The sequence below is a fragment of the Gymnodraco acuticeps genome, unplaced genomic scaffold (assembly GCF_902827175.1).
Source record: "Gymnodraco acuticeps unplaced genomic scaffold, fGymAcu1.1, whole genome shotgun sequence".
Taxonomy (NCBI): domain Eukaryota; kingdom Metazoa; phylum Chordata; class Actinopteri; order Perciformes; family Bathydraconidae; genus Gymnodraco; species Gymnodraco acuticeps.
In genome coordinates, this window is record NW_022989762.1 from 38,379 (window position 1) to 64,853 (window position 26,475).

The 26,475-nt window shown below is 41.8% G+C and overlaps 1 protein-coding gene across 1 annotated transcript in view; it reads left to right on the forward strand.

The window, feature by feature from the left end:
- Positions 1–26,475, forward strand: part of LOC117545761 (nucleoprotein TPR-like) — a gene marked incomplete at its 5' end in the record, with an annotated part of 79,873 nt that overhangs the window by 34,983 nt on the left and 18,415 nt on the right. The window contains 12 exons of the mRNA XM_034215713.1: positions 1,743–1,946; positions 13,911–14,089; positions 14,645–14,792; positions 15,503–15,640; positions 18,003–18,134; positions 18,627–18,757; positions 19,525–19,735; positions 19,823–19,972; positions 22,753–22,866; positions 24,251–24,355; positions 24,473–24,685; positions 25,191–25,229. Coding sequence (XP_034071604.1) covers positions 1,743–1,946; positions 13,911–14,089; positions 14,645–14,792; positions 15,503–15,640; positions 18,003–18,134; positions 18,627–18,757; positions 19,525–19,735; positions 19,823–19,972; positions 22,753–22,866; positions 24,251–24,355; positions 24,473–24,685; positions 25,191–25,229 — 1,764 coding nt within the window. The remainder of the gene's footprint in view (positions 1–1,742; positions 1,947–13,910; positions 14,090–14,644; positions 14,793–15,502; positions 15,641–18,002; positions 18,135–18,626; positions 18,758–19,524; positions 19,736–19,822; positions 19,973–22,752; positions 22,867–24,250; positions 24,356–24,472; positions 24,686–25,190; positions 25,230–26,475) is intronic.

The following is a 26,475-nucleotide window of genomic DNA, read 5'->3' on the forward strand; positions in this document are numbered from 1 at the left end:
CACACACACACACACACACACACACACAGGGTGTTTCTCAATGTCTTCCGAGTCACTTACTTCAGAAGCGAGGCAAGAATCCTTCCTAGCCTCGAAAAACGAAATAATTGTGTAACAGGTGTGCGTCATATGAGAGGCCCCGCCTTAAATGGAGCGCGATTTCTGCCAAAGATTTGGAAATTGGTCCGTGCGCAAAGCATTGTGGGGATTTTAAGACCGGAGTTTACACATGTGCAGCCTCGAAATTTCTCGCTACGAAGTACGCCGGCCTCGGTAGAATTCCAAGTATGCTGGACATTGGAACAGTCCTTCGGCGGCAGTAGTGTACGATGACGTAGTATGCTTGAAATAGTGGCTCTGGAGCAGCCTTCCTCGACATTGAGAAACACCCACACACACACATTAGGGATGTGCATCTCCATCACTGAGGCCAATGCGATACGCATCTCGATACGTTGCCAACAATACATTTGAAGCACCAGGCGATGCGTTACGATACGATTCACCCCTGCTGCGATACAGTTCGATACGATTGGATTCAACATTATGCGATTCGGGGCGATACGATTAACAAATCAGCAAATCATAAATTAACAAGAAAGTGCTTCACATATTTGGTTCTCTCTACTAGTACTGTGCATCCCATCATGCTGTTTCTTTTTGACCTTAAATAAAAAAACACTTGGACTTTTCACAAGCTGGCCTTTTCACAAGGGTAGTAGTGTTCTCTGTCTCCAGAGTACAGTTCAATGTTATAACACCTCACAGTTAAACAATGTAAGGATGCATTGCCGGATTAACAATGTGCAAATAACAGCTACCATAGTGCCATGCCCATACAGCTGCTGACTGATGTGCTCAACACTCATCCATAGGCTAACTCACCAGTGAGCAGAAAGCACTGGTTTCTATAGGAACAATAAAGAATACAAAGAACCTTTCACAAACAGCTCTTTCATAACTGCTTACAGTGAGGAAGACATTTCAACTGTTATTGGCCGTCACTGGCTGCTGTAAACTAAACACCTCTCTCTCTGACAGAACAGCTCACTGAGTGATTTCACTCATAGTCTAACTTTCAGGTTTCTCTTTTCAGACGCAGACCCCATGTCGCCTCTTTATGTGCGTCGCTAACTTCCTCGTACTACTTGTGTACTTTAAAGCGGCTCGGCATCGTTTACAATTTGCGAGCGATTTTTTCAAGTTGTCCGTCTTTCTTGAAAAATCCGAAGTGTTGCCAAACGTTTGATTTGAAGGTATTTTTCGGTGCGCTGTGTTTCTATTTCTCCTCGACTTCCATGTGTGTTGATAACTGAGACTCTCGGCCTCCGTAGTGCGAAGCAAAGATCGTCTCTGCTGAGTGCTGACAGGATGAGAGGATATTATATGAATGAATCGTTTTTGCAAAGACGCTACAATCGATGCACCATGAGTTCAACCCAAACTGTAGCCGCATTTTGAACGTTTATGCAGATGAATCGGTGTATCTTAACATCCCTAACACACACGCACACACATATATATAGAGGATCAGACAGTTATAGTAGTCATATTCATACAAATAAATGAATAGGTTTGGTCAAATAAGTTTCTATTACTATCGTTGTTGTGCTATTTATAAAAAAAAAAAAAGGCTTGTATTTATACACATGCATACTACTGGTGCTGGTTCAATAACCCTGTACTTACCAGTTCTGTTATCCAGCATTGGCTCACCTGTTTCCTGTCCGTCCTCCTCTCAGACTAAGCTAGCTGGAGAGGCGCAGGCTAAGTATGAGAGGGAGCTCATGCTTCATGCTGCGGACGTGGAGGCCTTGCAGGAGCTGAAGAAACGATCCCAGCAGGATGGAGCACGGAAGAGAGAGCTGGAGGAGCAGCTGAACAAGACCTCGTCCCTCCTGCAGCAGAAAAGTGCAGCTCTGAACTCAGTGGAGAGGCAGCTCAAGGTAGGAGGCCTTTTATATTGGTGTTCAAGCATAGACAAAAATATATAATTAATAAAAAGTGTAGCAAAGATTTGTCATAAAACCAAACTCAAAATTCAACTCCTGCTGAGGCACCAGGAAGCAATTTTGATGCAGGAATAAATCAAATGACAAATATAGTTTGTGCCGTTAATACTCTTATCATTAGCAAACAATGCAAATAGAAACGGGTTTTACGTCCTCAATTTCCCTTTCGCTCACCCTGATAAAAAAAACATACGTTATAGGTGCCCAGTCAAACCTCCACCTGTCTGCCATTTAAAGAAAACAACCCATTCAGCCCTAAGCTTAATTTTCAAATTGATTGAAATAATAACACTAAATAATGATCAAGTTACTATATACAAAAACAGAAAGAAACCTAATATTTAGGCTGTGAGCTGGTGTCTCCCTGTCTGTCGGCTAAACTCTGCTTCTAAGGGATGGCGGACTGGACCGTTGGTGAACTCCAGCTCTGTTTGATTGGGCCGGTCGGATAATCAGAGTTAGGCCTGTCACGATAACGCGTTAACGCAAAAAACGCCACTAATTATTTTAACGCGATTAACGCATGTGTATTTTTTTCCTCGGCCGCCCCGTAGTTTCAGAGCGCATCGAGTTTAAAATACCATCTACAAGCTGATGCTGACAGCCCCGCTCCTGCCGCCCGCTTGTGGCAGACCACACTTCCACGCTCACCGGCAGGCACCGACTGGTTGTTGGGAGGACCGGGAGGGTGTGTGTATGTGTGGCCCGAGCGAGCGAGAGAGAAACCTTACGTGCATTGTTGTTGTTAGCATCTGGTGCTAGCTAGCTGCGCTAACGGATATAAGGCGCTGTTTCGATGAAAACAGAGGAGCGACATTTCGCCACAACTGCGCCGAGCACTTGACTTTGTGCAGGAAGCCAGACAGTGGGACATTGTACGAAAAGTCAGCACACTCAGCACGGATAGTGCGCGCAACATGATTGCAGAGTCCAGGCAGCTCCCGTTCGAGCATATGCCTTGAGTTGCACATAGCTCCAACGATCCATCTCACACACACACACACACACACACACACACACCATTTGTATTGTATTATTGAATGAGAGAGGTTCCAGGTTGAATTGAGGCGAATATTTGTAATGTTCAGAGGTTGTTGTGTTTAATATTCATGAGAATAGTTGTCATTGTTCAAATGATAATAAACATTAGCATAAAGCATATTTGTCTACTCATATGTTGATAAGAGTATTAAAAACTTGAAAAATATTCCTCTAAGGTACATTTAGAACAGATCAAAAATGTGCGATTAATTTGCGATTAATCGCGATTAACTATTTGAATCGACTGACAGCCCTAATATATATATATATATATATATATATATATATATATATGTGTATATATGTATATGTATATGTGTATGTATATGTGTATATATGTATATGTATATGTGTATGTATATATGTGTATATATATATGTATATATATATATGTGTATATTAGGGCCGGGACTTTAACGCGTTAATTAAGATTAATTAATTACACAAAAATTAACGCGTTAAAAAAATTAACGCATTTTAATCGCACTTATTTTTGCACCGCGGAACGTTTCTCACTGGATGAGTTTCAGGCGTACCGATTATACTGGAGCACCAACTAACGTTCATGACTTCAGACAACAACAAACCACAGTGAACAACAGTGGGAAATGTTGTTTTAAAAAACGGACGGATGGAAGCGTCGATAAGAGCACGGTTGTGTGCAAATTATGCAAAAAGGAATTCGCATATCACCGCAGCACATCAAGCCTCAAGTATCACCTCAATGCAAAACATATAGCAGCTAGCGTGGAAGCTAGCGTGGACGTTAGCCTCTTTTATCGCGTTCACACCAAAAAGAGCCGGTACTAAAATTAGTTCATGAGAACCTTTTTACCCGCACGAAAGTCCCTGCTAGAGAGCAGAGAGCTGCTAGAGAGCAGGGACTTTCGTAGCTCTCTTGTGAGAAAAGAGCTATATGTCTGATTGGCTGGGCGGATTGCAAACCACGCCCCGTAAAACTCCCAAAAAGTTTTGTGAAGCCGCCATTTTATTATCCTCGCATTAGCATTATTAGCATTAGCCCAGCGCAGAAACGCAGAGAGACTAACTTATTGCAACACAAAATAAAACATGGGAGCGGTGGAGATGAGGAGGTGTCGGCGTTCTGGCGATTTACTCGGAAGGCTGCTGGGACTCCCAGCAGCTTCTACTGAAGCCAGTCCCCAACTCCGGGGACTTCCGGCCGGGGACTTTGGGCGGCAGTATACGACGTGAAGTGGTTTGCTGCCTGCCAGTAAACCCAATGCAGAAGAAGAAGTGACGTCAGCGGCTTCATTTGCCTAATCCACCCCCAGGTTCAAAGAGTTCTCATGAACTAAGTTCTCATGAACCTTTGTGGGAAAAGTACTGCGGTGTGAATGCGCCTAATGGTATACTAAAATCCATGTGAAAAAAATTGCTTCTCACTGTTCTCAGGTCAAATATTTATATGTGATTAAAAATGCGATTAATTTCGATTAATTAATTACAAAGCCTCTAATTAATTAGATTAATTTTTTTTAATCGAGTCCCGGCCCTAGTGTATATATGTGTATATATATGTATATATGTATGTATATATGTGTGTATATATGTGTATATATATGTATATATGTGTATAAGGGGTGTAACGGTTCACAAACATTTCGGTTCGGTACGTACCTCGGTTTTTAGGTCACGGTTCGGTTCGGTACGTTTTCGGTACAGCAGAAAAAATTATCACAAAACATAACATATTTTTTTCAAATTATTATTAAACTGTGAATATTCACTCAAATAAATACAAAATATAATAAAAAAAACATTAAGGTGCAGCATTTCGATGAACTGAAATAATCTGTATTTGAACTTTACTGTACTAGTACTCACAAAACATAAACTATTAGTTTTGGGTTTTTAATTATTATTAAACTATGAATATTCACTCAAATAAATACAAAATATAATAAAATAAACATTAAGGTGCAGCTTTTTAATTAACTGAAATAATCTGTATTTGAACTGTACTGTACTAGTACCTAAGCAGCCAGTTTGACATTATGACTTGCTTGTCATTGTATTTTCATGTTGTTTTAAAGAAAGATGAACTTGTCCACATTGCTTGCCGAAAGGGCAGATCTGCTGGCACTAACAATGTCTCCTGCTGTGGAGAACACCCTCTCTCTAGGGACAGAGGTAGCAGATACAGCCAGGTAGCGCTTTAATAACATGGCAACATAAGGATATTTGGTGTTTGTAATAGCTTTGGCTCGGTCTGAACTCTCTGCGAGTGGTGGAGGCTTAAATGCTAGCGGGAGTTGGGTTTGCACTTCAGTCTTTTTTCTTTTGGTACCGGTGATATTCACGTTCGGGTGATGCCTTTTCAAGAGTGTGCAAGTTTGATGTATTGCCAGCCGCGTAACCAATTTTAGTTGAACAATGCCGACAAACAGCTTTGGTTCGGTCCACCTGTCTTTGTCCGTCATCCTTGTGCGTAACTGCGAAACCAAAATATTCCTAAACCGGAGACTTCAATGATGCTGGAGGATTTTCAGCTCAACTTTATCTGCGTTCGCCATTTAGACAGTTCCTCAAATTACTGACTACATTTGAACGCATCCCTCTGACATAGTATGCCTCTCGTCCAATGAAATGACTTGCTCGCTCTATGACGCGTTGAACACAATGGGAGCAACATTCTCTGAATGCTGCGACGCAGCACCTGAGATTACTTCCAAGAAGTTGTTCACGTTCTCAATTTTTTAAGTTTAACGTTATATTCGTTCGGTACACTTCGGTACACATGTGTACCGAACCGAAGGGCCCGTACCGAATAATTTCGGTACGGGTACGTGTACCGTTACACCCCTAATGTGTATATATATGTATATATGTGTATATATATGTATATATGTGTATATATATGTGTGTATATATATGTATATATGTGTATATATATATGTATATATGTATATATGTGTATGTATATATGTATATATGTATATGTATATATATGTATATGTGTATATGTGTATATATGTGTATATATATATATATATATACATATATATACATATATATATCAACGTTGCGTGGAAGTCGGAAACGGTACCGAAGGAGTGGCAGACCGGGGTGGTGGTTCCCCTTTTCAAAAAGGGGGATCAGAGGGTGTGTGCCAATTACAGAGGCATCACACTACTCAGCCTCCCCGGGAAAGTTTACTCTAAGGTACTCGAAAGGAGGGTCAGGCCGATTGTCGAACCTCAGATTGAGGAGGAACAATGCGGATTCCGTCCTGGTCGTGGAACGACGGATCAGCTTTTTACTCTCGCAAGGATCCTGGAGGGGGCCTGGGAGTACGCTTATCCGGTCTACATGTGTTTTGTAGACTTGGAGAAGGCGTATGACCGAGTTCCCAGGGAGTTACTGTGGGAGGTGCTGCGGGAGTATGGGGTAAGGGGGTCTCTACTCAGGGCCATCCAATCTCTGTACTCCCAAAGCGAGAGCTGTGTCCGGGTCCTCGGCAGTAAGTCGGACACATTTCCGGTGAGGGTTGGCCTCCGCCAGGGCTGCGCTTTGTCACCAATCCTGTTTGTAATATACATGGATCGGATTTCGAGGCGTAGTCGTGGGGGAGGGGGTCTGCAGTTCGGTGGACTAAGGATTGCACCACTGCTTTTTGCAGATGATGTGGTTCTAATGGCTTCATCGGTCTGCGACCTTCAGCACTCACTGGATCGGTTCGCAACCGAGTGTGAAGCGGCTGGGATGAGGATCAGCACCTCCAAATCTGAGGCCATGGTTCTCAGCAGGAAACCGATGGACTGTCCACTTCAAGTAGGGAATGAGTCCTTACCCCAAGTGAAGGAGTTCAAGTATCTCGGGGTCTTGTTCTCGAGTGAGGGAACAATGGAGCGTGAGATGGGCCGGAGAATCAGAGCAGCGGGAGCGGTACTGCAGTCGCTTTACCGCAGTCGCTTTACCGCACCGTTGTGACGAAAAGGGAGCTGAGCCAGAAGACAAAGCTCTCTGTCTACCGGGCCATTTTCGTTCCTACCCTCACCTATGGTCATGAAGGATGGGTCATGACCGAAAGAACGAGATCGCGGATACAAGCGGCCGAGATGGGTTTTCTCCGCAGGGTGACTGGTGTCTCCCTTAGGGATAAGGTGAGAAGTTCGGTCATCAGGGAGGGACTCAGAGTTGAGCCGCTCCTCCTTCGCGTCGAAAGGAGCCAGTTGAGGTGGTTCGGGCACCTAGTTAGGATGCCACCTGGGCGCCTCCCTAGGGAGGTGTTCCAGGCACGTCCAGCTGGGAAGAGACCAAGGGGTAGACCTAGGACCAGGTGGAGGGATTATATCTCTTCGCTGGCCTGGGAGCGCCTTGGGATCCCCCAGTCAGAGCTGGTTGATGTCGCCAGGGAAAAGAAAGTTTGGGGCTCTCTGCTGGAACTGCTACCCCCGCGACCCGACCACGGATAAGCGGGAGAAGATGGATGGATGGATATATATATTAGAGGTGCACCGAATGGGAAATTCTTGGCCGAAACCGATACCGAAAATAGGAAACAGTTGGCCGAAAACCGAATGCCGAAAGGCCGAAAATGATTAATAGAAATATATATATATATATATATATAATGTATACATTTTTTACCAATGTTGTTCAGCTACCTGATTATGGAAATAGACATGATTATGGCAAAACTTAACTTAAATAATAATCACTATTATGGGTCCATAAAACATTTATTCAGCACTTTTGAATGCATACAGTACATTTATATATGTCATGTATTATTGCTAAAAAACATTATATCGCAGTCTTAGTGTCGCCAACTCGTTTCTAATATGCAAAGACAACAAATGCGTCTATGATGTATTTTCGATCAGACGAGATCTCTGCCCCGTCTGTGTGCGAGGGGGCGGGGCAGTTTACACACACGCAGCTGCTACATGCAGCGGAGCACACTGCGGAGATGGCGGAGAGAATGCGCTCCGAGGTGTGGTTAAACTTTACCCGTCTCGATGTGGAGAATACTTGTTACCATAAGTGCAATAAGAGTTTAGCATGTAAGCACGAGCAATTTGTCTAAACATTTAGCAAAAGTGCACCGCATGCAGACGGAGGAATGTACCGGGTTCGACCGTCTTTCTAGCAGCCCTGTAGCCCCATCCACGAGTAACGTTTCCACGTCAGGTGTTATGTATGCTAGCAGCAACACACGGAGTTAACTACATTATACAAACATGGGTTAATGATTAGAGGAAACTGAGTTATTTAGTTTGTTAAAATGTCAGCTATTCTGTTTACAGTCTGTCATCAGATTATTTAATACGATTTGTTAAAGGCTCAGGGCAATCTCGATGACAAAGGTCAATGTTCCCCCCCCTGTGAGCCAGCCGCGAGCATGGTCGCCGCGTCTTTATTACGTCATCACAACAACACGTTAGATTACCAACGTAAGCCTGTTCTGACATTCGGTGATATTTTTTCGGTGCTAAAACCCTTTCGGCCGAAAGGGCCTTTTTAACCATTTTCGGCCGATAATTTTCGGTGACCGAATATTCGGTGCATCCCTAATATATATGTGTATATATATATATATGTGTATATATATATCCATCTATAACTCATCTCTCTCTCGAGTTTTCTTTTTGAGCTTTGCCAAAAGCCACTGTGTCAAGTGTCCTACTTGGGTTGCCGTACGGGGTTGTCCAATATGGCGGACCATCTCACACATGCGCACTGCAGATCGGTGCAGGGCTGCAGATCGGGTAGTGACACTGGCTTCCCAGCCAAAACTCGAGAGAGATGAGTTATTGTTATTACAACGTGACTTCACTATTATTTAACAACTGTTTTTATTGGGTTATTTTTAGTGCTGTCAAAATTATCGCGTTAACGGCGGTAATTAATTTTTTTAATTAATTGCGTTAAAATATTTAACGCATTTAACGCATTTGCAGAATGGCCCGCCCCATACGTGCCACCAGTGGCAGCGCCAGGGTATGGCTGGGATAGGCTACACCCATACCAAGAAATGGCTTAGCCCCACCATGAAAAATGATGTTAAAGTAAGCAAAATAAAGTCTGCCAACTCGCGCGGAGTAAATTGCACAGACAGCAGTTAGTAAGATTGATTTCAGTAGCCACGGTTTTGAAAACTTTTGTCACGTAGTGATCGTCTTCTCAATAGAACATCTTTGATAACGGCGTGATGTTGTTGCAGGAAGTCCCGACGGAGAATACTTTTGCTGTAGTACAGGGGTGCACATAACTGGTACGCAGGTTATGTGCGTAATCTGAAATGCGTACCGTCACTTGTGTCACAAAGCGCATTTGCGTACCGACGTACTTGTGAAGCTTTTCCAGAAGGCGGTTAGATCACCGGACGACAGAGTCGGTCTCCGTGTGCACAGACAGGGCTGCTGTTAACGTCGGTCTGTACAACGGAATTGTGCCAAAACTACGCCAACCGGCTGCGGAGGGAGACTCCCCCCCCTTCACTGGAGAACTGCGCTAAAACAGCTGATCACAACGTTCACACTCTGGTCACAAAGTACTCCACTAGCCGCCCCCCCCCCTCTGTCGACTTTCCTGAAGTACTCCCTCTTTGATAGAAATCAACACGTAATGAATTAAGACCCCACGGTTTGATGATTGATAGGTGTGTGGGTTGTCTTTCATTTTGACATGCAGAAAAATGTTATAATAAACATAGATACTGTATGTTAAATGGATATATCTGCCTTCTTTCATTTATCTTTCCATTCCCACAACAATATACATAAATAAATGGCATATTTTGGACATAGTTCGAATGGTGATTAATCATGATTAATTAATTTTTAAGCTGTGATTAATCTGATTAAAAATGTTAATCGTTTGACAGCCCTAGTTCTTTTATTTGGGGTTAAGTACATTGTCAGAATAAGTGAGAAATGGATTTAACTTCTGTTAGACAGCTATCATACTGAATACATATTTACTGTGAATGTGTGCAAAAATGTATGGCATACAGTGGGGCAAAAAAATATTTAGTCAGCCACCAATTATGAAAGTTCTCCCACTTAAAAAGATGAGAGAGGCCTGTAATTGTCATCCTAGGTACACTTCAACTATGAGAGACAGAATGGGGGGAAAGAATCCAGGAAATCACATTGTAGGATTTTTAAAGAATGTATTTGCAAATTATGGTGGAAAATAAGTATTTAGTCAATAACAAAAGTTCATCTCAATACTTTGTTATATACCCTTTGTTGGCAATGACAGAGGTCAAACGTTTTCTGTAAGTCTTCACAAGGTTTTCACACACTGTTGCTGGTATTTTGGCCCATTCCTCCATGCAGATCTCCTCTAGAGCAGTGATGTTTTGGGGCTGTCGCTGGGCAACACGGACTTTCAACTCCCTCCAAAGATTTTCTATGGGGTTGAGATCTGGAGACTGGCTAGGCCACTCCAGGACCTTGAAATGCTTCTTACGAAGCCACTCCTTCGTTGCCCGGGCGGTGTGTTTGGGATCATTGTCATGCTGAAAGACCCAGCCACGTTTCATCTTCAATGCCCTTGCTGATAGAAGGAGGTTGTCACTCAAAATCTCACGATACATGGCCCCATTCATTCTTTCCTTTACACGGATCAGTCGTCCTGGTCCCTTTGCAGAAACACAGCCCCAAAGCATGATGTTTCCACCCCCATGTTTCACAGTAGGTATGGTGTTCTTTGGATGCAACTCAGCATTCTTTCTCCTCCAAACACGTCTAGTTGAGTTTTTACCAAAAAGTTCTATTTTGGTTTCATCTGACCATATGACATTCTCCCAATCCTCTTCTGGATCATCTAAATGCTCTCTAGCAAACTTCAGACGGGCCTGGACATGTACTGGCTTAAGCAGGGGGACACGTCTGGCACTGCAGGATTTGAGTCCCTGGCGGCGTAGTGTGTTACTGATGGTAGCCTTTGTTACTTTGGTCCCAGCTCTCTGCAGGTCATTGACTAGGTCTCCCCGTGTGGTTCTGGGATTTTTGCTCACCGTTCTTGTGATCATTTTGACCCCACGGGGTGAGATCTTGCGTGGAGCCCCAGATCGAGGGAGATTATCAGTGGTCTTGTATGTCTTCCATTTTCTAATAATTGCTCCCACAGTTGAGTTCTTCACACCAAGCTGCTTACCTATTGCAGATTCAGTCTTCCCAGCCTGGTGCAGGTCTACAATTTAGTTTCTGGTGTCCTTTGACAGCTCTTTGGTCTTGGCCATAGTGGAGTTTGGAGTGTGACTGTTTGAGGTTGTGGACAGGTGTCTTTTATACTGATAACGAGTTCAAACAAGTGCCATTAATACAGTTAACGAGTGGAGGACAGAGGAGGCTCTTAAAGAAGAAGTTACAGGTCTGTGAGAGCCAGAAATATTGTTTGTTTGTAGGTGACCAAATACTTATTTTACCGAGGAATTTACCAATTAATTCATTAAAGATCCTACAATGTGATTTCCTGGATTATTTCCCCCCATTCTGTCTCTCATAGTTGAAGTGTACCTAGGATGAACATTACAGGCCTCTCATCTTTTTAAGTGGGAGAACTTGCACAATTGGTGGCTGACTAAATACTTTTTTGCCACACTGTATAACAGAAGTTAAATTCATTTTTCACTTATTCTGACAATGTACTTAACCCCAAATAAAAGAACCCAATAAAAAGAGTTGTTAAATAATAGTGAAGTCACGTTGTAATAATAATAACTCATCTCTCTCGAGTTTTCCTTTTGAGCTTTGCCAAAAGCCACTGTGTCAATGTTGTCCTACTTGGGTTGCCGTCCGGAGTTATCCAATATGGCGGACCATCTCGCACATGCGCACTGCAGATCAGGCAGAGCTGCAGATCGTGTAGTGACAGTGACAGCCAGTATCCTCAAGATTGAGAAACGGCCACGGCGCACCTTCCACGCGAGTAAACGTGCATCGCTTTCTGGCTCCGTAATCGCACCAATGCACGTGCAACTTAAGTATCAGGTTCCGACTGGTCACAACAATAATTAAATATCACTCTTAATACAACAAATATTTAACATTTATCTATTTTGGGGTGCACATTTAGCTGTTTGCTGTCCTTATTTCTTTATGTTAAAAACTGGTTGCCACTGATGGCAACCAAAGGCCAAGAAGTGGTTGACATTTTTTCTGAATGGTTGCCGATGGCAACCTGGCAACCGTTACTGTCGAGCCCTTATATATATATATATATAAATAACAAGCAACAAAACTAACAAAGCAAAAAAAAAACTCCTTAAAACAACATTCAAGTGTACAGTCCACTGTCTAAGACCCAGATGCCTCAACAGGCCATATCCAAATCTGTACAGTATATTTCAAAGATTTCGAGCAAGGAACACCAACATGTTTACATTGTCGGGCAAATGCATCTTTGATTGCAAACTGTAGGGAAGGTGGGGGCTCTCCATCTCAGCTGCCGTGTTTGCTCCCAGCTGGGAACACGGCAGGGTAGGTTGTGTTTCAGGTGCAGTTTAAGGTTGGTCGTATTGCTAGCATTTGTTGCTAGCTTTTTTAAACAAATGCAACACACCGCCCGGCTCATTCAAGTCCGTAGGTTCCGCTCGTTGATTTGGCTTAAATCTAAAATATTCCCACATCAGAGATGTGGTATTAGGTTTTGCAACCACTTCCATTTAACTTCAAATTCCCCTCGAGTAAGTCACACGTTGTCTCCTGCTTGTCTCTATATTATTAATGTGGCTGCTACACTGCTGCACGCGGAGTGTCCTGACCTGGCTGTGTCATGGGCTGTGTGTGAGCCCCGCCCCTCACAGCGCGCCGGGCTGGCAGCCACAGCGCTCCTGGCTAAAATGCTGGTCACATCCTTATGTAAACAAACACGCATGTAAACGGCAATTTATCAAGCTCAGAAAAGTGATCGAGTCCATTTTTATTTATCATACGATAAGTCAATTTATTGATTATCGCGACAGGCCTACTCAGTAGAGTTTAGTGGCAGCTGAGCAGCAGAGTGTGATGTGCAGTGAATGTGTCAATACATCGTTTAACTTGCTAACTACCATACATTGTCACTAGCTCCTAACATTAGCTTTAGCCTACGTTTTCTAATATATTTTTTGGGCATAATGTTACACACTATCACATGTCAATATTGATATGTTTTAAATCCTATTAAGGTTATGGTTACAGAGGTGGGAGAAGTACTCGGGTCTTGTACTTAAGTCGAAGTACCAGAGTGTAGGAATACTCTGTTACAGTAAAAGTCCTGCATTCAAAATGTTCCTCACGTAAAATTAGAAAAGTATTCTCATCAAAATATAGTGAAAGTAGCGACAGTAAAAGTAGTCGTTGTGCAGATTGGTCCATTTCAGAATAATATATATGATATGTTTTATAATGATTGATCATGAAAGTGTTCTCAAAGCTGGTAAAGGTGCAGCTAGTTTGAATGACTTTGTACACTGCAGGGTAGCTTGTGGATTTACTCCAGGTGGAACTAAAGTCTGATTTAACACTTGATTAGATTTCACATCATTCATCCAGATCTGAAAGTAACTAAAGGTAGTGAAGTAAAAGTACACCATGTACCTCTGAATTGTAGAAGTAGAAGTACAAAGTAGCAAAACATTTAAATACTCAAGTAATGTACAAGTATCTCAACATTTTACCTAAATATAGTATTTGAGTAAATGTACTTTCTACCACTGTCAAAAATGTACTTAGTTCGGATCCTTGTCAGCTTTTTCATACCTGATGGGTTAGCATCCCTGAATATAATGTTTTTTCCTGTTGCCCTTCCAATATTCCATAGTGTCTTACAGCCTCCTTAGGAAGCTCGGCTGTAGGATTGTTTCTGATTGTTCCTAATACTTTGACTCTCCTTCAGGAGGATCTGTCCAATCAGAGGCGTCGCTGTGAGGAGTTGGGGAAGCAGAACGCCCTCCTGCACCAGCAGATGGATGAGATGGCCACCAGGAGTCGTGGGCTGCAGACCCCCTGGCAGCAGCTCGACCTGTCCTTCAGTGAGGAGGGGAAGACCACCAAGCAGATCCTGGAAATACTCAGGTAATGCAGCACTGTGCTGTTGGAAGGACTGATAACACTGGAAACACTTTACAATCTCCATTATCAATCCTAATGTCGTAGTGTGAGCTCATTAGGGACCGGGATAAAACAGGCCTCGGGGCCCAATTAGGTTTAATTGCATTACTAATGACCCTCCGGTTAGATTGGATAATTAATATAATATTGAGAATTAATAATGTATATTTTTTCTGTTAACTGTATCATATAAGTTATTAATATTTTCCCCTTCTTTTTCTGATTAGTTGGATTGTTAATTAATGCATTTAGTTTCACTGCATTTTATTTTGTTGCATATGAGCAGTCCTTAAAATGCGAAAAAAAACATTTCATTCCTGGTCCTGCTCTTGCTATTGGGGACATTTAAGGGAAAATAGTTTCTATTTTATTACGCTTTGTAAACCTTCTTGTACATTTGATCTCTTTTATTGAAACACAATGAAAGTACAGCTAAAATACTGGTTTGAAAGTCTTAAAGACACACTTCCACCTCTAGATCTGCTTTTGGATGGAGTTTGAAGCGAGTGTGTCTTGCAGGTTTGTTCGGCGTGATAAAGAGATCGCTGTGGCTCAGTGCGAGGCGTCTGATGAAGAAGCTCAGCGCTACAAACAGCGAGTGGAACACCAGGACAGAGAACTGAAGGAGCTGCAGGAGGCTCTGAACTCTGAGAGGGAGAAGATGCAGGTATGAAGGGGCTGAGGGATGGAAAACTACAGAGCATGTTGGGGGCTCATTGGTCATCTTACCTGTAAATGATGAAAACAACATGAACATTACATTAAGCAGACGCTTTTATCCAAAACAATCTACAATGAGTGCATTCAACCGTAAGGATACAAACTAAAAAAGCACGAGTCCTATAAGTACATTAGCCTTCAATAAGCCAACCCATTGTAAGTGATACTGCATTGGCATAAGCCACACAGAAGTATTATTTTATTACTAGCACCATCTCAAGAATAAAGACCTGAGAACTGTCACAACTGAAGATAATGTAGCCGCAAGGACTCACTGTATTACCGAGAAAGTATATGTATATAGACTTTGTAATAAACTTTTTAAACAACTATTTAATACAGTCCCTGTTCAATTGCCAATGAAGCGTATGATGGGATATTCAGTTTGAGTGTAAGGAGATTATGAGGAGACAGGCAAATCTCAAAAATGGTTACAGAATAGTTTCCACGACCAAAATTGCTCCGAGAATATTTCCGATAAAATATTTCCAAGTTCCCATTATTTTAAATGTTTGATTGAAGAGCTCTTTCAGGCTGTTTGAGGACGCTTTGCCTTTGAACTTATGTACTAATTTTAGGTTAAGAAAAGGGCAAAAGTGGCTTGAGAGAATATTGTTTATTCAAATGTTCTGTCTGTTTACCTGCCTCCCGGCTCAGGTTACAGCCAGGACTCTGGCCCAGCAGGAGGAGCAGCTGAAGAAGATGGAGACCATCAGTGCTCTCCAGCAAACCGTCAGGATGCTGAGCACAGAGAAGGACAAACTGGAACAAGAGATGCAGCAGGCGCAGGCTAAAGTAAGACTCGAGTGTTGCACTTCATATAATTGTCAGCTGGGACTCATTTACATTTTTTATGACGTTTGTCCCTTCAATCAGAACACACGTCTTCCCATTTGATTTGTACTCGCGTTGGATTGTATTTGGGGCTGCAGAACTTGCCAAAAACGTGAACTGCATTTGCGATAAGATTCACGATAATATAGGGCTGAACGATATACCGTGTCATGGCGATAACCGCGGTATTCACACCGCAGGGACGTGCGGTTTTATTCATTTAAAAAAAAAAATGCTAACGCACTTTAGCACAGAATTCAAAATAAAGATACCCTTATTACTTATCGAAACTGCACATACAATATATCCGATTAAAGCTGAGACTCCACAGATTATTTAAGTATAGTATCTAAGCGATCCGATCTCGCGACAGGGAAGCAAACACAGACATCACAACACGTACCTTTTACGGAGCTTTTACGGGAGATCGTCTCACCGTAGCTGTCAATCTGATCAAAAGACGTGTTCAATGGCATTAAAACGAGAAAGAAAAAACGCGGCTGAATCGGTTAATCCATAGGTTGATAATGTATCTGTGGCTTTGAAGCAATTGTTTATAATCCATAATTCCATTTCTATGTAAAAATCGGAGCACAAAAGTTAGCTGCTAATGGTAGCCACCTTGGTGGTATGCAGCTTCCGGTTTTGGCTACGCGTCACTCTCACTCCTTATTTGTTCATGTGTTGGTGTGTGTGTAGAACTTCCCCTGATAATTGACCCTTTTAAACAGATTTAGCACAAAAAAAACCCTCTTTTGGGGCCATTTGGGTGGATTTTCCATATCTCTGGCCCACCTTGCTGGATTTTGACATGTGACATCTCTTTCTGACCGTCAGAGCCAATGGAATCGAGGGGAAATCACACAGTCCTTATTTGGTAATGTGTGTGTGTGAGACTTCCGCATAGCCAAGACCGGAAGCAGCAGCCACTCTGGTGGCTACCATTAGCAGCTAACTTTTGCTCTGCGATATTTACATAAAAATGGAATTATGGATTATAAATTAAATCATTTTTTTATACAGAGACGTTAAAAACCTATGGATTAACCGATTCAGCCGCGTTTTTTCCTTCTCGTTTTAATGCCATTGAACACGTCTTTTGATCAGATTGACAGCTACGGTGAGACATCTCCCCTAGAAGCTACGTAAAGGTACGTGTTGTGATGTCTGTGTTTGCTTCCCCTGTCCGAGTTCAGATCACTCAGTGATGATACTATATACCTAAATAATCTGTGGAACCTCAGCTTTAATCGGATATCTTGTAAGTGCAGCTACGATAAGTAATAATAAGGGTACTTTTATCTTGAGTTCTGTGCCAAAGTGCGTTAGTATTTTTCGCTCAGGGGTCATTTAGATGCTTCTTATGAGACTTGTGTTTTGTTTTGGTAAACATGGTTTGTATCGTCAGTTAGCTGAGATTATTTCCGTTAATCTGGTATAACACATTAATAGGTTCTTAAATATTACGATCCCCTGAGACACAGTGTCGTGAAAAAAAAAAAAGTAAAGTACCCGCCGAGACTTTGGGGTTTAACAGGTTAAAAAAAACCGCAATATATACCGCAGGGGGGGAAAAAATCGCGATGTCAGTTTTTTTCAATACCGTGCAGCCCTAGAGGGAATGGGATTTTCCAAAACATTATTCACATTATCATTGAAAAATATATTAAAATGATCATGGTGGGATTTTTCTTTTTCCAGAGAGCCTGTACCAAACAAGGCAATTGACTTAAGTCTGTAGAGTAACGTTTTATAGAAAACAGCGGCACCACGAGACTTATAGACATTTTCAAATGTTTTGACTTTAGAACATATTGTGCTTTCTGCGATTTGGTTATTAGAAGTACATATTGCGATACTGATCACATTTCAATGAGTTGTTCAGCCCAAGTTGTAACTGGAAAAGGAAGGGCTAATGGCCTTTAAGAATCTGCTTATATCGCTCTCATGGTAGAAAAGTGAAAAACCGAGCTAGAGTTAAAATACAGGAATGATGGTATAAGAAAGAACAAACTCGTATAATGCTGCTTATATTAACATTATATTTATCCTCTGTTAAAGCAGCGGGAGCTTATCATTTATGATTACTATATTTATGATGGTTTGGGATATTCTCTTAAAAAGACGTGTCCTATCTATGATTCAATACAAATATTGTTTCTTAACAAAACATAGGTTAAAGTGATTCCAGTGGGTCTAGTTACCAGTTCAAGTTTTAAGCATATCGTGATGATTTTTTGGGTAATATTGTGAATTGCAAACATTTTAGCCAGTGGCCAAGTGAATATTGAACTGTCTGATTTTATCATTGTGTATCTGTCAGGTTAAGAAGCTGCAGTCAGACATCAGCCCGCTGCACCAGTCTCTGTCTCTGCTGTCGGAGAAGAACGGCTCCATGCAGGCCGACAAGAGGATCCTGGAGGAGGACCTAAAACGCTGGAAGTCCAAAACCCAGGTAACAGATGTGTGTGTGAACATCAACAAGGAGCAGCAACACTGTGTTTACCTGCATCTTATAATACAATATTTGTCACACATGACACACCCACATCTGTTATTTACTTGCCATGTATATTAATTATTATGTAACCGGATACATTCTAGTGTTTTGTCATCGAGTTATTTTTAAGAACAAAAATCTTTTTACTAAGTTTCTACAGTTCAAAACCAAGTTTTAACTTGACATCTTATACATCTTACAATATGCTATCATTTAGCAATGGAGAGCATTGTATAAGCTGAAACCTTTATGTATCAATTATATGTTCAAAGAGAAAGAACGAAAAACAAATATAAATAAGAATAAAAAGCAATAACAATGACTAAAGTAATCCCCCTAGAGTCGTTGATTTATTTTGAATGGAGCTATATTTTTAAAGATGTATCTTGAACACTCTGTAGTTGCTGTTTAAGTCTCCACTAAACCTGACTGACCGTTCCTCTACAGCAACTGATGAGCCAGCAGAAAGACGGGGACGTGGAGGAGAGACAGAAACTGTCCACTGAGAGAGAAGCTCAGCAGAGACGCATCACACAGCTCGCTGAGGAGACGGCCAAGCTGAAGACTGAACTCGCAAGGTAACACACACACAAACACACACACCCTGAAGCACCCTGGCTTGAGACCCTTTCACACTAGCAAACACTTTAATCTGCTTTTTAACTCTAGTGAGAAAAGTTAAAATCAGTATTTAACCCTTGGACAAATGAGTTCCCTCATTTATCAGCTTCATCTCTGATCAGCACTGAGGACAGACTTTTCTGCCTCTTCTCAGGGTCGATAGTAAGTGAATATATAATAAGTGAAATCAACAAGGATTTGGACTTTTATTACAATCAGTAATGTACAAAATATGAAATGAATATACTCTTAACAACGTCACCAGACTCCAGACCACAGTCATTTGACCCTGCTGGTCGTAAAACAGAACTCACTCAATCCCCGGCCTGTGTCTACATAGCACCTTGTTTTTCTGAGGGCCAGTGGGTTTTTGTGCACATGTCCCGCTTTAAGACAAGTGACAGATATGAAAAAAAGTAACTATTGTTGTTTGAAAACCCTGCTTTCGGACACGTCCATAACATACCAGCACGAAAGAAAATTCTATTTGGACTCTATTACGTATTTTATGTGAATTTACTAAAAAACCTGTGTTCACACGCTAATTTTTGAGCATTTGTAGCATTTGTTAAAAACAACTGAATGCAGAACCTGAATGATCCATGGAATAATATTTGTATTTAGTAACATTTGACAGCTAAAATGACCAGTGTAGAACTTCTAGCAGATAATCAATGAATCCCTAAATGTGACCTAACTGTGATTCCTGTTGTGTACGCCTCAGATCCAGCGCCAGCGGGAACTCGGCTCAGTCTCAGCTGCAGGCCTTCAGAGACTCGGTGGCCCGTCTGACGTCAGAGAGAGACACTCTGAAGAAAGACATGGAGACTAAGAACAGTGACATCCTGGAGAGGAACCGGACCATCACTCAGGTCAAGAAGATTGGACGGCGCTACAAGACGCAGTATGAGGAGCTGAAAGCCCAGCATGACAAGGTGGGACTGCGGGCCCGGAATGGGTCTGTCTAAGCTGCAGGTTAGTAAGGATTACAACTGGAATAGTGAGCTGTGTGTGTATTTCAGATGGTTGGGGAAACTGCTGATAAAGCAGGAAGTGAGGCGGGTCCGAGCCAGGAAGTGCAGCAGGAGCTGACTAAAGCCCAGGAGGAGCTCAACCAGGCCAGAGAGGAGCTGAGCACACTGAAAGAGGAGGCGCAGAAAAAAGTGGAGGAGGTGAGCAGGAAGACAGGAACACAAGATATGATGATAGGCCACTATGCTGTTCTAAAAATGTAACGCCCACATGTGACCAAACTCATCCATTGCGATCAAACAATATAAATGATTATATTATAAGAAATGAAACCTGATTTAAATGTACAACAAAATGTGTGAGATTCATGGCTCTGTAGTGCTGTGTACCGGTACGCCGAACCGGTACCGGACTTGTAAAAAGTTTCGGTTCAAGTCTGGTTAAAACCGGAACGTCGGGAACCGGTACTTGGACTAGCAAAAAAACTAGCACTTACGTATATTCTCCTTTTTGTTCTAACCCATCTAAAACCTTCCATAGATCGAGAAATGTGCGCTGAGAAAAGACGAAAAACATTGTGTCGGCTTCTGATATGGCGGCCATTACTGCACTCACAAAGTCTCGCAAAATATCGCAACTGCTCGCGAGATCTGTGTGACATCAAGGGAAGCTAGCGATGTGATTGGCTTAGACATAGTGTCTTGAGTCTTGACAGTCCACAGTCTCCTCACTGTCCGAGTGACATAGATGATAGATGCTTAAGTTAACCCTCTGGAGTCTAAGGGTATTTTCTCGATTTTTAGATGTTTTCTTAAATCACCTTTTAAATGTATTTCTTCTAACATGGCACCCCATGTGTTAAATATCAAAATGTTCAGGACAATCTCTGGTATTGCTATATATGCAAATTACTCACCTTAGAGCACTGTTTGATGAGATAAGTAGCTAAAAAGCTTAAAATTTGACATCCGATTTTCAGAAAATCTTCAAAACTTTTGTGAAAACACAAATGTACTCATGTGATCGAATTGTTTTGGTGTTTTAGATTAGGTTACCAAAGTCTTAGGATCACAAAAGCAGTGAAATATTTGAATTACACTGTATATAAATGTGTTATTCATGTCTAAAATGAAAAAAATTCAATTCGAATTTTGAGTAAAACAGGTGTTTATCACTCTACTTTCACCACAGCAGGGACTGAGATACATTAGGACTGAATAATGACTTCATATTACATACCAAGGTTCATGTGATGTGTACAAATACAAATTGAGCATTCAACCTTTTTTTTCAACCAACAATTTATTATAAATATGTTTTTTTCAACCAACTATTTATATAAATATAAGAAACTGGAAAATCTAACTATTTACAATATTGAACATCAGAACTTTCAACCAACTATTCATTATAAATGTCAAGACAGTGTCAAGGTCTTTGTCTGTCTTCCAAGACAGTGGGTCTGGCTGCTGTGAAGATGGGGGTGATGGTGCATGGGCTGCTGTGTAGGTGGGGTGTACAAGTGCTATACGAGACCTCCACGAGACCTCCTTGCTGGCTGGGTTGAAGGTGATGGCTGTGGTGGAGCCTTTGTGCTGAGGTGTATCTTGACCTGGTGGCAGCCGCAGATGGAGGTGGAGGCAGCTGTAGTGATGTTGGTCTGCTGGTCCTTGATGGCTCTGGTGAAGGCCCTTGAGCCACGGTAGATCTTGACCTGGGGGCCGGCACAGATGGATGTTCTGGTTGCTGGATAAACGCCGCCTGTGGGCCACTAGGCCCAGACAGCTGTGAAACCTCTCTGTAAAACAAATTAAAATGTAGGACAATAATTACAACTAATTTCATTGAAATAAAGTTCAAGTAAAATGTTGCTCAAGCACAAATAACAATGCACACATACAAAGAAAGTTTGGGAGGTTGGAGAAGGAACACACACACACACACACACACACACACACACACACACACACACACACAGGTATTTCCAGTTACTTTACATTCAGTATAAAATCACAGACACACATATACATAGGCTACATCTGTTGAGACCACAGGCTGCAGTGGAGACGCTGCGCACAGCTGATCGACAGCTGGGACACAAACCACCAAATACAAAAACATAATTCAGATCCAGTCGTCATGACTCCACTCCGGAGGGATTCCCCGATCATTTCTTACAGTCTCTCATCAAGGGGGGGTCTCCTGTCCCCGGTACAAACACACTGCCTGAGGAAGGCTATGTGTATTGTTTTTGTCATGAACCTTTTTCGGACCACTTATTTATTTATTTTGGTGACGATCCGACCTCCATGCTGCTACTCTGGTTCAAACGGCATCCACCAAACAATATGATTTATCTCCACCTCCCCAAAATAACCAAAATCTGACACGGTGTGAGATGTATTTTTTAGCTGTTCTGTCGTCATTTCCTGCGATCTTCTTCATGCAGTCAGTCAGAATGAATGAATGAATGGGCGTTTCTTTGACTATTTATAGGCAAATATGGGCGTTACGTGAAGCCCGCAAAAGCTGCACCGCATTTCGAGTCGGTTGTGATTTATAAAGGGAAACCGGCGTAGGAAGTGCTGTACGCACTTTCCTCGCCGGTGCGCAATGTTTGGTGAATCGGAAAATGTCGGAACATTTCTTTACCTATTTTTTGGATTTCTACTACGTAAGCAACCTTCCCACGTGAATCCTACGCACGGCGCTATAAATGAGGCCCCTGAACCTGAACCTCTGAACTTGAGTCCGAACCTGAATATGATTCCAGGTACGCAGCACTATGGCTCTGACATCAGTCGTGTTATCTGACCTGTCACAAAACTCTGCCAGACCAAATTAGACTATAGGAAACAAAACTCAGGATTTAGTTTGGCTAGAAAACATCAATAACATACAAACAAGGCTCTGATCACTTGGACTGTCTGAAAGTATCCTTACATGTGATTTCATGTAATACTTTTTTTACCCAAATGAGGACCAGAAGGGCCAGCAGGAGCTGGAGGAAGCCAAGAAGGAGAACCAGCAGACCAAGGATAAGTTCCAGGAGGTCCAAAACCAGCTGACCCAGAAACAGAACCAGCTTACACAGGTACTGAGCACATGCAAGCTACAAACTATCACGAAGCCTGTGCTTGATTAAGCCAGGATGCAACACACATTATAAGAGGCTATGTGTTAATGAGACCAGTATGAAACTAGCTCTACATATACAAACCCCAATTCCAAAGAAGTTAACGTAAATAAAAACAGAATACAATGATTTGAAAATCCTTTTGGAACTATATTCAAGTGAATACACTACAAAGAAAATATATGTAATGTTTAAACTGATAAACTTTATGATTTTTTGTAAACTAATTTTGAATTTGATGCCTGCAACACGGTCCAATAAAGCTGAGGAAGGGGCATGTTCACCACTGTGTTACATCACCTTCCTTTAAACAACGCTCCAGAAGCGTTTGGGAACTGAGGACACTAATTGTTGGAGATGGAACGCTTTCCCATTCTTGCTTGATGTACGACTTCAGTTGCTCAACAGTCCGGCGGGTCATCGTTGCTGTATTTTGCGCTTCATAATGTGCCACACCTTTCAATGGAGACAGGTCTGGACTCCATCTCAGATGAGCTCGGGCCAAGAGATGCCGCTACCGTTTCTGGGTGTTGTTGATATTTGGCATTGGTAGAGTTTCACTCACACTTGTTTAACTGCTATGCCTGTCATCTTTGCTCTATGTGTTTGTGTTGTCTCCTGGGTTCTGTAGTGCCCGGAGTCTGTCTTTTTATTTTGTTTCCTCCCAAACCCCATCCCCTCAGGAAGCCTTTGCCTCCTATCAGGTCATCATTGTAAATAACAATTTGTTCTTAATTGATTTTCCTGGATAAATAAAGGTTCTACTACTGTAGACGTAATGAAGAACTGTGTTCACTGACGATGGTTTTCTGAAGTGTTCCTGAGCGCATGTGGTAATATCCTTAATGGGATGAGGTCGGTTTATAATGCAGTAATGAAGTGAGGGATCAACAGTCACAGGGATTCAAAGTTGGTTTTCGGGCTTACGTGCAGAGATTCCTCCGGATTCTCTGAATCTTTTGAGGACATTATGGGCTGTAGATGATGAAATCCCTTGCACTTGTACGTTGAGAAACATGGTTCTTAAACTGTTCGACTATTTGCTCACGCAGTTGTTACAAAGCATTCCTCAATTGTCCCAGTCGTTTGTTGCCCGTCTCAGCTTTTTTGGAACGTGTTGCAAAATGAGTGAATATTGTTTCAACATGCAACAGGACTTCTGCATATCTTCTCTTTGTAGGGTATTCAATTGAATTTTGGTCGAGGAATTATTTGCAAATCATTGTATTGTGTTTTGATTCACGTTTTACACAACGTCCCAACTTCATTGGAATTGGGGTTTGTAGAACACAGTAGAAAGGCAGTACTCACAGGGTCAGTTGTCATCACTTTACTTCTATAGGTCCAGTCCCAGTTGTCCCAGATCCAGACTCAACAGCAGCAGAATCAGAACCAGCTGACCCAGAGTCAGAAAGAGCTTCAGCAAGCCAAGACGCACAGCCAGCAGGTAAGAAGAACTGCCAAGATCACAGCAGCACCTGGCAGAGATGAATGTCTCTATAACCCAAGAACCAAAAGAAATCCACTTGACAAAAGAGCCACCTGACTAACTTTGACTTTAAAGTTCCAGAACCAGTTGAAAGCAGCTCAGTCTCAGTCTCAGGCCCGCCAGAACCAGATTCAGCAGATCCAGAGGGAGCTCCAGCAGTCTAAAGAGGCGCTTCAGCAGAACCTGCTCAATCAGAAGGAGCTACAGCAGACCAATCAGAGCAGTCAACAGAGCCACAACCAGGAAGTCAACAACCTCAAGACTGCTCTCAGCCAATCAGAGAGCAAGGTTAGGAGCCTTCTTTTTCTTGATATCTTCATTTATTGTTTAAATGACTACTAAAGCGTCTTACAATACGTACTAACATTTAGAAAACATTAAGAATACTGTTACACACAGTATAGGAGGCATTTTTTGAGGTTCTCAAGAACGAGTCTTTCCTAAAAAACTGCATTTACATTCTTAATAAAAGTTAAACCCATCTAAAATGTTGAATAATGTGTATGCAATTATTGTCACCCGGACAAACATAGCATTTTGCATCACAAGCTAAATATGGACTATAAATGTATTCTTATTAAAAGTTTACTTCCTTACATTAATATTTGTCCTGTGATAAATAAAAAGTTTAGCATTTCTTTCTTGTACACTTACTTAGAACATATTTAAGTCATAATACCTTTTAATTAACACTGTTTGATTTCTGTAACATAAAAGGTCAGTTTCTGGACAAAAGGATCATGCTGAGGATTCTTTTCAATACTTACTAACAAGTATGCTTACCTCGTAACAGGTGACTGTAATTCAGGGCCGCCTGGACATCCTGCAGAAGGTTTGGAAAACCTTTTTCTTCTAGAAACAGCACTAGTGGTGATAGATCTGTAGCATTCAAAGAGAGTATGAAGTCATTGGATGAATCTACTTAATAGTAGGGATGGGAACGATTATTCCAATATTCGAAATTATTCAGGTATTCGAATATGAGTTATTAATTTTTTTTTTTTTTTTTTAATTTTTTTTTGGGATGGATGCCTAAGTTGATTACATATTATCAAATTGAATGATTCAATGTATACGACAGTGCCATAGCTAAATGTGTTAGGTCTAAAGGTCTGCAGCTCTGTCCCTCATAGCGGACAGAGCTGCAGGTGCTGATCTCTCTCTCTCGCGTCCGGTTATACTTCACTCACGTTTATGTCCAAATCCATCAGATCTAGCTAGTTCTAGCCAATGATATGGCTGCTGCCCCTCCCTACACGCAGATCACACAGACTCAAACCTCATCTTATGCCCAAATGCGGCGCGAATGCGCTCCGCAGCCGTTGCGAGGTTCCGCCGCTAACAGTTCATGAGCGTGCTCCCCCGCCCCCTGTCAACACTCACGACACATGAGTGGCCAGCCTAAACAACAATAAGCGCTGCTTGGCAACCGTGTGGCGGCAAAGTACATAGACATTTTGACAGGAGAGATTTAGTTTTGACGGTATTCAACATATTTACCAGTCATAGTCCGGTAATTATTTACACTCTAAGAAGAGTCCTACACAACAAACATGGCGTCAAAAAGGAGTAATGTGTGGAAATATTTCGACCAGGTTAGTGAGTGCGGTGTAGAGGTCAAACTATGCCAAATTAAACTTATATATACATGCTATACCTTGCTATACCCGCAACCTCCGTTCCAGCTGAGAGGGTCTTCTCTACAGCTGGGCTGATTGTGAATCGGCTGCACATGAAAGCCTATAGCTGTCAAACTGTGATCACCAGTTCAATACATTTGACAAATTCGACTTGGTTTCTATACTTACTTGAACATATCATTTATTTTTACCCAATTTACCCAAAGGGGTCGAATATTCGAATATACATTTGCTTTCAAATTCCCATCCCTACTTGATAGAAGTATGGAGCAACTTTACTAAGGGTTCAACGTCATTAGTAACCAGAGTTTACCTCTAATGGTTGGCATTTAGTCATTTTTCAATGAATAGATTTTTCATTACAATTCATCAGTGCAACCAATTAATCTGTACCTTTTCTTCACAAGTGTGTCCCCCTTAATCCACTTTCCTCATCCT